At 36.0% G+C, this 11,765-nt stretch overlaps 1 protein-coding gene across 2 annotated transcripts; it reads left to right on the forward strand.

The window, feature by feature from the left end:
* The first annotated feature begins 3,245 nt into the window (after window positions 1-3,245).
* Window positions 3,246-11,158, forward strand: LOC106948816 (uncharacterized protein DDB_G0271670). 2 transcript variants are annotated; one of them, XM_015034677.1, is made up of 10 exons: window positions 3,246-3,439; window positions 5,053-5,122; window positions 6,928-6,985; window positions 7,025-7,635; window positions 8,846-8,898; window positions 8,994-9,089; window positions 9,220-9,376; window positions 9,516-9,580; window positions 9,749-9,844; window positions 10,139-11,158. In XM_015034677.1, the coding sequence occupies exons 1-10, from the start codon at window positions 3,422-3,424 to the stop codon at window positions 10,385-10,387; spliced, it is 1,473 nt and encodes a 490-aa protein (XP_014890163.1). In that variant the 5' UTR covers window positions 3,246-3,421; the 3' UTR covers window positions 10,388-11,158. The 2 variants fall into 2 exon arrangements, with proteins under 2 accessions (XP_014890163.1, XP_014890162.1); XM_015034676.1 differs by having other exon boundaries at window positions 6,928-7,635.
* Window positions 11,159-11,765: the final 607 nt, after the last annotated feature.

Genomic DNA, 11,765 nt, shown 5'->3' on the forward strand with positions numbered 1-11,765 from the left:
CTTATATTTATTTGTATGTTTACTGTTTTTTTTTTTTATTATTATTATTATTATTATTTAAACTTTGGGGTTGTGGCTTGTAGTTCGGTGCGGCTCATAGTTCGGAAAATATGGAGTTGCTTTAAAAGTTGCATTGAAAGTTCATTAAAAGTGCCAACTTTGCATGATTTTGTAAATTATGATAATTTAATTCAAAGTTGGTATTTTTAATGGACTTTCAATGCAACTTTTAGAGCAACTTTGCATTAAAAATGTCATTATTTACTGTATGACACACCGCTTCAAATAAAGTCTTACCCACATTTTACCAGATTAATTTTTATATTTAATTATTTTCCTGTAGAAATATAAATAGGGTCATTTATGTATGTTTGTTCAGTCTAAAGTACTGTGCCACAGAGCTCATTCTCTGCCAATAAAACAAGAAATGTTTGTCTTTTTTTTCCATCTATGACAACACAGCTGCCTTCGGCTTCAAACTAAAAGCTTGGCATTGAGGTGAAATGTGAGTCAACTGGCCATCTATGCATGGTAATTGTTGGAGATGAATAGGTGTATAATTTTAAACCTTATTCAATTCAGGTATTCATTCAGAAACAAAGAAAAGCACTCATCTCAGATTGTGGGTCATGTCCTCATGCATGCTTATAATCAGTCATACAAACTGAACATATAGGGAACACGCAAACAGCAAAGCTCTTTTCATGGTATTGAAAGCAGACAATAATGGGTTTTAATCAGCTTATCGCAGACACTTTGAATGTGAGTGAACAGCGTTTGTCTTTTGACAATAATCTCAGACAAACTTTATCTATGCAAACCACATGATATTTGCTCTGTACTTGTTACTGAAAAATCCATCCTGGCTGTTTATAATTACTTGTAGTTAACATGTTAATGTTAATATATATATACATTTAGGAATAGGATCAAACAGGATATTTATGTCATGGATGTGCAGCAGACAAATAAGCAGCATCCATGTCAGGTAAACATATAAATCAAAATCTCTGCGAAATGCTTCAAAAGTCTTGTTAGACCTCAGGCAGTACTGAAAACAAAAAGATTTCCAACCCGCTTCAAGCAATGTGTAATTAATGAAGTGTATGTGACTCTCATGTTTTTAGCAAACTGAAAACAGATCCCCGTCACACCCACCACTGTTGTTCCTGTTGTTCAGCTACTGGCAATGGATTTTTGAACATCGGTATTAAGTACTGCAGTATAAGTTCCAGAAGTTTCCTTGGGATCCTTTATTGCGTTGCAGCACGCATGTTATTTCAGAGATCTTTGGTTACCAATGCTCAGGTTAACAATGCGCTTACATTTCTTTTAATCGTACACAACTGTGAATTTGTGTGGGGACTAAAACACCTGAGGGGAGATTTAGAAAGTTTCAATAATTGCTTTTCTCTAGTATCTCCAGGAATTTCTTTAAACACAATCCATGTAAAGGGAACACACAAACAATACAATTGTTGCCTATCTCAATATTAGTGAATTTCAAAACAAGTGGAGCTCCTAACCTCCTTTCAAAGAGGTTATAGGTCTCCCTAATCTTTTGCTTCTTCCACAGATTCTCTATAACTGGATCCCTCCAAAATGTTATGTTACTCCAACATATTTGTCAATATGCTAAAACACCTAAAAGATTAATTTAAAACTAAATCTGCCAAAGGTATGAATAATTTTGGGATTAACTATACTACACTATATGACATGTTACCTCTATTTATTACTTTAAGACTAATTCTATGGTCAGATTTGGATATATTTAACACAGCTTGCAGTTTGTACATAAAAGATGAAAGGTTTGTGTTATTTTAAGTGATTGTTAGTGCTAGTGTTAGTATGAACTACAGTCATTAACATTACTATATGTCATAACTAATAACATAAATAATTCCAGTAAAATGTCAGTTTTGAAACAATCTTTTGTGACAAAAGGTTGTTTTGCCATAAAACAACCTTTTGTCCAAAAAAATTATTGGAAGCATAATTTTTTTATCCTTTATGCTGTATTTTGCTTCCAAAAGCATGAAATCAGAATGTTGGTAAAAAGAAATGACTCAACACTTTTTAGAGTGTAATTTTGAGAGTTTTATGATTTGTAGAAAAATGGAAGTGAAAAATAACACCAGTGAACTTCATAGACAAAATTCGTGTTTAAGTTTGAAATTCATCTTAAGGTTAAGGCTCAAATATGCATGAAGTCAATTTAACAGCGATTGAAAGAAATAGTGTTCTGTCTATTTTATTATTTTGTTCTAGTATTGTCTTCCTTTAAATTAGAAATAATGTGTAAAGTAAGATACATAAGAAGGGGACAGGGTCAAAAACATTTGTACTTCTGCCTACCTCCTTTTCAAACAAATGTAAATATGTATCGCGTGGTGTTTGAATGTTAATGTGAATATGTTCGAAATTAACCAATAAACAAAACTAAATTTTGATGCAAATGATAAATGCATCAAAGTGCCACAAAAGCTTGAAAAACTATAATAAAAATTCGGACAGGGTTCAAATTTCACATTAAATAAACAATCCACAAACCCCTTGATGTTTTTATGGGACAGTTTCCCTATCATGAAGTGCAAAGTTTTGATGAAAGGTGGAAACAGTTCTGTCATCTGGAGTGGAGAAGTTCTTTTAGTGTTGTGCCCAAGAATTCTATGTTCTTTAGGCCACAAAGAGGTATTTGTTGTGTGGAGAGGCTTTATGGTTCGGAGAGAAAGAGGGGATCTGATTTCACATTGTGTTCAGCAGAAACCAGAAGACTCCCTATACAATCACACTGCAGGGCTCTGAAATCTCACCTTTACTCTTATAGACTTTTCGAAGGCCTCATTCACAGTTTTTCTTTTTTTTTTTTATAAAACTTTAATTGCTAGCTAGACTTCAGAGTACTTATGATAGGAACCTAACACTTCAACCAACTGTAATGCTATCTTCTTTTCTGGGGATTATGCTCACAAAATGTTTGACATTTTGAGAAGAGATGGAATTTAATTTTTGCTTTGTAAAGAATTTATTTGTTGCCTTTGCTCTGAATAAGTGCTTAAAAGAGGCATTTAAAGTCGTCCCTAAGGTTGACCACATTTGGGGCTTAATCAGAACTACAATCGGACATGAAAGAGTTTTCATCCACAGCTCTGGGTGCTTTGGAAATCCCCACCTTCTCCCCCCAGAAAGTGTTTACCTGTACTCATTACCACATTATTTTAAGACCCCACCCAACAACGGCAGCGTGCCTCCAGTCCCCTCCCCCGACGTGGTGCAGGTGAGAGTTTCCACTTGTTACGCTGCGGTGAAGTCAGGAGGAAGCAAACTGGGGGAGGAGGAGGTAACAGAGCGCAACAAAGAAAGGGAACTCCAGAGAGAGAACAAGCTTACTTACTTCAGCCTAAGTTGAGATAAAGGCATGCAGAGTGCATCACAGGTAAGTGGATTTTATGTATTTGTTTTTGGCTAGCCAAGCCTCCGAAGTCGAGGAAAAAAGGAAAATAGTAAAGTGCAGGTTGGGAAAAACAGGATCATGTAACCGGAAAATTAGTTATTTGGAGTTCAAATGTTGTCTTCTATATTTTTTTAAGTAAACATTTCAATAATAATAGGTTTCTTATGTGTAAACATATCAGTGCTTTTGTCTTTCATATCAAACATTCTTTATTTTTAAAATATCCCAAACTATGCTCTGCCTTCACAAATGTATGTCGTCTTTCCATTAAAACAATTACAATCTTTAAAATGATGCAATTTCTAGGATTCTGATAGCCAACATGTCCAAATGTCAGAGTTGGATCTTACACATTTTACCTTAAACTCAACCACCCCAACCTTTGAGGCTGCTTCGCTAAAAAATAAAACTAGTGTTTCTCAAACCTCTGTAACATTCTCAGCAGGTTACAGAAGAGACTTCTTTAAAATTTAATATAAACTCCAACTTTTATTGGAAAATGGCCACTTTCGCAACAGTTAAAAAAAAAAAATCAAGGTTGAACTCTCCTTACAAATACAACACTTTGGGATTCCTTGTTGAGATGGAAGCTGAAGTGACCGATGTTGTCATCAGTTTCCAGGGTGTAGCACCCACAGGAGCTCAAGCTGGGATCCAGGGAAGAAAGGAACAAAACAAGTCATGCCATGATAGCAGCTCTCCCAATGGGACTGATCAGGGAACAAACACATTTTAATTGTGCTCCATGATAAATTGCCGCAAACCAAGACACTTGAGGTGTAATTGCGTGACCCAATGCTGAACTCATTTTTGCAGAAGTTACTTCATAGAGGGAGCAGGTTGATACTTTACAGCACTTGCAGCATTCACTGCATTTTGAGTTTGTATTGTGTTTTTGGGAGGAGTGGGGGGGGGGGTTCACAGATATTCCTCTGTGGACTTAATTTTTAATTAATCTTTAAAAAGACATCAGTGAAGCTTTTTTTTTTTTCTTCTACTAAATCTTTATTTAGTAGAATCACAAAAGACATTGAGACAAAGACATCTTTCACAAGGTGATCTGGCCAAAAAAAGACAGCCGTACACATCACTGCAGACAATGTGGACAGACGGCAATAACTAAGACAAACTTTAAAAATATTTTTAATAAAGTAAAAGTAACAATTTCAGATTTAAAAGTAGAAGTTTCTAGCTGTGTGACCGGCTCCACCAAACAATTATGAGCTCACTTTTCCTCAGAACAGTGAGAGGATTGTAAAATGAGAAGATCTCACATCAAAAGAACTGGGCAGGTGGGTTACAATGAATGAGCATGGTTGTTATTCAGAAACCTATTATCATTGGTAAACAGTCTAAATTGAAATTGCATCGCTGTCTGTCACATAGACCTTTAGTCTGTTCATTATTGCTTAGTTCATTTTGCTGCCAGACGGGTACCGTTTGTCATGAAGTTTGTTGACTTTCAAAGCAGAACAAACAAATTACTTTGGTTTTATTATGGAAGTTCAGTTTTATATATTACATGCTACATCTGAATTTCCCCTCTGTGGGACAATAAAGGTTATTTCTATTCTATTTTATTTTTGTTTTTCTAGGTTGGGCACAGAGCTGTCTCCATTTCTTCCAGTAGCATAATGGCTTCAGTCGTTTTTAAAAAGGACACAGGTATGTGTAAATTTCTGAGTTTAAAACTTCTGTTGATATTTAGAAACATGGTAATCCTCGTGGTTCAAATCACTTACTAATTTCTAAATCCTGAAAAGTATAGGGTAACCACAGAACAGAGTCAAATTGAATTCTTATTTTAAAGACAGAAAAAAGAAAAAACAAACAGAAAAACATAGAAAAATATATTAAAATAATTTAGAGAATTATATCGTGGATTATGAGTAAGAAAAAAAGCTGTGCACCAAATCCTAAAAACTTATCCTGTCCTATTCTCTGAACTTGACTGTCAGTGTTTTTAGAGGCCATGCAGTGCCACTTCTTCAAAACGTCTTATCTGACCATTCTGTCTCCTTTAAGCATTTCCTTAGATTTTCCATGTAGTAATCTTTGCTTCAACAATCTTTTTCTTCAGTGATGAAGCTTTAATCACTGAGTTCACATGAAGGCCTTGGCAGTTGACTTCATTCGCAATTTTCTTTGTGGAAAAGATGCACCTGATACATCCAGGTGTTTTGAAAACTCTACAAGAGTGACCCTTTGCACTTTGACAGCCCTTCATAATGTTCTTCTGACCCTTAATGTGAAGTTAAAAAAAATACCTGGAAAATTAAATGCTTACTCTGAATTTGACTCTGGATCTGTCTGACATTTTTAAATAGATTCTCTTTGTTAAAATGTTAAAAGAAAATGTCATGAAACCCCAAAGTGCAAATGAAAAAATTGCTTTTTCATGTGGATGAAAAATTATATGAATAACTGTGTTAATATTTAGAACTTTGTTATGTTATTAAAGTCTCTATTTGGTGAGGTGTTATCAAATTAGCAGTCAGGCAAAAATACATATAATCTTACTAGTTTGTTTGTTCTGTAGTTTTAGATGACACACAACCATAGAAAGCCATAAAAGTTTAACATCATGGAGATATAAACAAGTAATCCTTTCCAAGATATTACTGCATTATTTATGAAATTATTATTAATTATTAAAGCCATTCCTGCAGGCAGCATAAATATGAGCACAGAAGTTAAATCCAAGTAAAAAAAAAAAGATAAGATATTTTACAAAAATACTAAATGTGAAATTCAAAGTAAAAGTCAGACAAGTCAAATTAAACTGATTTACACTTAATGTCAGCATCTCTGCTGATGTTAAACTCTGATGAAGGGGAAGACTTTATAACTGTTCCTCTTGCCTAGAGCCAGTTTACTAGCTTGAAAAAGACATTCTATTATCTACGGAAGAGGATTAGGGCCACTGGAAAAAAGACAAAAAAATCTAACTTTAATCTCAGAATTCTGAGATAAAAGTCAGAACTGTTTTAGTTTTTTTTAGTGGCCCCAATCCTCTTCCGTAGTAAAAAGCAAACATTTTTTCTCCTGACATTTCTCATCCAATTAGCGTAATGCTAACTGGATAGCACAATGGCTCCAAATTCAAGCCATTTTTTGAATTTGGAAATTAAAATAATAAATTAGATTTAATCGTTAATCATTCGGTGGACTCTGATGTACATTCTTGCAAGCGCTGTTTTTAAATCAACTTTACCAGCAGTTTCCTTAATAAGATGGGGTCATACAATACAGTATCTCACCTGTCGGGAGGTAATTACTGAACCCTCCTTGTAAACAGTCAATATAAAGTTCTATAACCACAATGCTTAATTTCCTGCAAAATGCACCATACTTTTATTGCAAAGCCCTGCTGGCTGGGCTGTATGATCTTCTAAGACATATATTTGTAACTCAAACCTGTGTGGTAAACTTTGTTTCTGGTATCTTTCCCATAATGTTTGTTTTTGCAGGTATTGTATGCCTCCTCATATCAGGACTTCTGCTGCCTTCAGTATTTGTGTCTGGGCAAAACACAACTGCAAACACAGATCCTTCCACTACAGCCTCACCAACAATGACAACTGCCTCCACCATGAATACCATCACCTCTACAGCAAACCCCACCATGACCATGGCAACAACAGCCTCAACCACCAACCAGGCTGCTAGTATGTCTAGTAGCAGTTCAGCAGCTACCCCTACTCAGAGCACCATGCCCACCACTTATGGAGGTACTGTAATGTCTACTGCCATCCAGTCTCCCTCAACCAACTCAGATTCAGTATCCCAAAACACTCACTCTACACCAACCACCTCTGGAGGCCCAACATCAGTAAGCACCCACTCTGCCTCAAGCACCTCCGGAGGTTCCTCATCATCCAGCACCCACTCTCCTTCAACCACCTCTGGAGGTTCAGCATCACACAGTACCCACTCTGACTCAAGCACCTCCGGAGGTTCCTCATCATCCAGCACCCACTCTCCTTCAACCACCTCTGGAGGTTCAGCATCACACAGTACCCACTCTGACTCAAGCACCTCCGGAGGTTCCTCATCATCCAGCACCCACTCTCCTTCAACCACCTCTGGAGGTTCAGCATCACATACCCACTCTGCCTCAAGCACCTCCGGAGGTTCCTTATCATCCAGCACCCATTCAATTTCAACCACCTCTGAAGGCACGGTATTTAGCTGCTCTCAAATGCCTCACATGTTGTAAGACAGGGTAAATGCAGGTAGACAACCAGAATACTAACTTTGCTTTCTCAACTTATATGTACTAAACAAGTAGTCCTTCTTTTGATAGCAAAGAATTGTGAAATAGAACTTGGGAAGATTGTGACTATAATCTTTTTGTGAAGGATGTAAGTTTTTCAGCTGGCAGCTGGTTTCTACAAAAAGGATTGCATCCCATGTAACTTTTAAATTCTTTAGGAACTGATAAGGGCTGCACAGTGGCGCAGTTGGTAGAGCTGTTGCCTTGCAGTAAGATGGTTCTGGGTACGATTCCCAGCTCCAGTCTTTCTGCATGGAGTTTGCATGTTCTCCCTGGTTTTCTCCAGGTACTCCAGTTTCCTCCCACAGTCCAAAAACATGTCAGGTTAATTGGCCTCTCCAAATTGCCCCTAGGTGTGTGTGTATGCATGGTTGTTTGTCTCTGTGTTGCCCTGCTACAGACTGGCAACCTGTTCAGGGTGACCCCACCTCTCTCCTGGAACATTAGCTGGAGATAGGCACCAGCAACCCTCTCAACCCCACTAAGGGACAAGGGTGTAAATAAATTGGATGGTCTTTAATTATCCACTGTATTTTCTAGGATGGCATGTCAGCTGTTTGGCCAGTCTGATACAACAGACTTTGGACGGGTGCTAGTTATTTCACTCCTACCATTCAGCTCTCTTACAGTTTTGGTTGTTTTGTACCTGACGTTTTGGGGTTCGAAAATTACCCATTTGTCACAGGATGTCAACTGGTATCTACTTTGGGAATCTTTCATCAAATTGGCAAAGGAGTGCACTGACCTTTCAAGAAGACCTGCACATGTTGCACCAAAGGTCTGAGAATGGGTATCACAAAACTATGATGAGGGCATCTCTACTTGGAACCATATGCAAGCTTGGAGTCTCAGCAGAGAGCATCCTGTTGGGAATACATGGAACCACAAGTTCTTAAAGATGAGGCGGAGAGATATGATTACCAAGAAAGCAGAAGGAGAGTCCAAGCCTTAAATTAGAGAAAGATCGTGACTCTTGCAGTTCTTCAGAACTTGTTGAAGATGTCTGGATAACCTGATAGTTTTTAGTGAATTCTTAGGATATACAGATTGTAAACAACTATGATATACCTGCTTTAAAGTTTCCCAAACATAACATCATTTCTTTATTTTAGGTAATATGACTGAGGAAAATAAAAACGCCACATCAAATTCTTCAACGGAAATGGCAAGTCAATCTTATTTAAAAAATAATATTGTCACCATGTTTTTATTTGTACTATATTGATCTTAATTATGTGTCAATCAATCTGTCTAAAACAGATAAATTGCCCTTCCTTTTCCTGCTACTACTCTGATTGCTACTCAAAGTACAACAGTCAGAATGAATCTTATTGTTCTATTGGAGAATCATGTCAGGTAAGGGAATAAATAATTATTTTATACTCTGCTGATCAAGTCAATTAAATAATTAGATTGTTAATGTAAAAGGACTGTGAACAAATAAAAATTTACTAAAGTATATTTGTGTAATTTTGCAATGGATCAGCTGCTGAAATCAATGGGCATGTGGTACAATGTGAGCTGCAGTGCCTCTTGTGTGGAAGACTGCAACAACACCTCTCAGCCCAACTGTTCTGTGAACTGCTGTAATTCCACTGGATGCATTCAAGACATTTTTGTGCCCATGATGATGACAACCACCGGTAAGATAGAGAACTTGCATTTGCATATTTCATCTTGTCATGTTTGTCTTTCTCTTTACAGGTATATTTAAAAGTACTTGTTTGTGTGTGTGTGATCTTGCACTCTTACATACCGTATGCTTCTCTTACATAACTTTAGTAGCTGCAACCATGACAACAAACGCTCCACCAACAACAAGAACAACCTCAACAACAGCAAACAAAGTAAAGCCCAAAATCTGTGAATGACCTAAGCACTTCTTTTCTCCTTACTTGTTAATATTTATAAGTGTATTATTTGCTTTGTGCTTAAGACTTTCAATTAACTATCAGAACGTGAATGTTCTGACATAATCACCCTGTTTTCTGTGTCGTGTTATTTTTTTTCTTCAGGGAAACAAATGTCACAAGGGTAGCTGTACTGGAGAAAACTGTTATAAAAATTTCAAGGATCTTGAAACTTGTACTTCTACAAACCCACACTGTCAGGTATGATCTGTGAAAGGATTTTTTTATAGCTTTTCTTTCATTTGTGTATGTGACATAAATCCAGCGCTGAACAGTAGGTGTAAAGTAAACAAAGTCTAAATATAAGTCTAAAATAACTGTAATATTTTATTTCTGTTTGCAGTATAATTACCTCATCTGAAAAAATATATATATTTTCTCTAATTAGTGAGATATTTATAGATGTTCTTGTAACTACTTCAACTGTAGTTCAATTATATATATATATATATATATATATATATATATATATATATTGTTTTGTTTTTTTTTCAGTTGAAAAAAGAGACCTCTGCGTACGGCGTTGTTTGGACAGCGGGGTGCACCAATTGCACTGGATATGCTGCCTGTACTGGAGCCACAATCTCCCCATGTAACCTGGAGTGCTGCACTGCCACCACAACCTCCTGCCTGATTTTGAACGGCACATTGAATGTCCCGTCTTTCGCCACAAGAGGTCCCTATCTTCAAACTGAGTTGATCGCTTCCTTGGTTTGCCTGCTTGCAATCACTCTGCTTATGTGAGTGAATGAGCATGCGTTTGCTGTCCTCGCGTTTCTATATGCGTATCTCGTTGGGATTCATCTGTAACTGTATGAATGTGAAACTATGAAAAAGCCTCAGTTTCAATGTTGATTTTGTGTCCTGTGTTTTGCACTTCCAGTTCATATTCCTTTCTGTTTAAGCATGGCTTTGAACTTAATTGAGAGCGTCAACCAGGGGGAACATGCTATCAGCCTAATCCTAATCCTCACATTTCAATCTCATATATATGAATATAAATTATATAATTAATAAAGTCAATTTTGAGTAAATTATGAGTAATGACTTTTAGTTGTTAAATAACCCATAGCCTGTCCATTTGTACATTGTCCATTGACTGGAATTGATATTTGCACTGCCACACTTCAACTGTTTAAAGGGGAAATATATTTTGGTCAGTGAGTGACCCAAAAATAGGTACAGCACAGACGATTTATGATATAAAAAGTTATTTTTGGAATAATAGAGCTTTAACTTTATTTGCACTTTATGAAACTCAAAAGTTGGGCTGTTACAGGACATTGTTACGGCAATTCTTTCACATGTATCCTTCTTGAAGTGTGCAATTTAATATGCAGCAAGTTTTGTCTTATAGTTTTCTGATTTATGACTTAAATATATGTAATGATATATTTTATTTTCAAATGGTGACATGTAAATGCTAAATGAAATCAGAAATGTGTCCATTTCTTCTAGCTTTGTGTACAGAATAATTTTGATTGTGCTTAAAATGAAATAAATTCAAGCTATATATCTCGAAAGTCTAAATGATTTGACTTTGGGTCGGCAAAGTTACAGTGAAAAGTAACGTAAAATGTAGTTTAAAAAGTTTTAAACCACATTCAAGTTTCAGGACCAAAAATGACTAGTAATGCATAACAAACATATTTTTCTAAGTAAGGAACCTATTGAGAAAAAAAAAAAAAGACAACAACCTAAAATTCAAATGTTTTGTTCAGTCTCACTGATCTAATCTCTGTTTCAACTTTACAAAAATTTAAGGTTCTAAATAAAAAGGCTTGAGTGAGTAACTATTAAAATTCCCCATAAACATTGATTTATTGAAATGGCTCCCAATTCAAGTTGTGAGCTGTTTAAATTATAACTCATTAAGTTGCTTATTTTTAAGCCTTTTTTTAATTTTGGCATGTCCTGGATGACTGAGAACAAATAAGTAGACAGAAATGAATATCTGGGAAGCATCATAACTTAAACATAACACTTAACACTTAAAGCACCAGGGTTTATATAGAAAAATATTCAGATTTTATTTTGTGGTTTTAAACGCTCTATATTGAAGACAATGAGAAATAAAGGCAGAACTTTCTTTTTTTTTTCTTCTATCCCACTTGCTCAGGCA

The sequence above is a fragment of the Poecilia latipinna genome, unplaced genomic scaffold (genome assembly GCF_001443285.1).
Source record: "Poecilia latipinna isolate Pla-1442-1.1 unplaced genomic scaffold, P_latipinna-1.0 Scaffold308, whole genome shotgun sequence".
Lineage (NCBI taxonomy): Eukaryota > Metazoa > Chordata > Actinopteri > Cyprinodontiformes > Poeciliidae > Poecilia > Poecilia latipinna.

Excerpts from the sequence above, each read along its gene's own strand:
- LOC106948816 (XM_015034676.1), top strand. Across the intron at positions 8,899-8,993 it reads CAAATTCTTCAACGGAAATG|ATAAATTGCCCTTCCTTTTC; the intron begins GCAAGTCAATCT and ends TGTCTAAAACAG. Across the intron at positions 9,845-10,138 it reads CTACAAACCCACACTGTCAG|TTGAAAAAAGAGACCTCTGC; the intron begins GTATGATCTGTG and ends TTTTTTTTTCAG.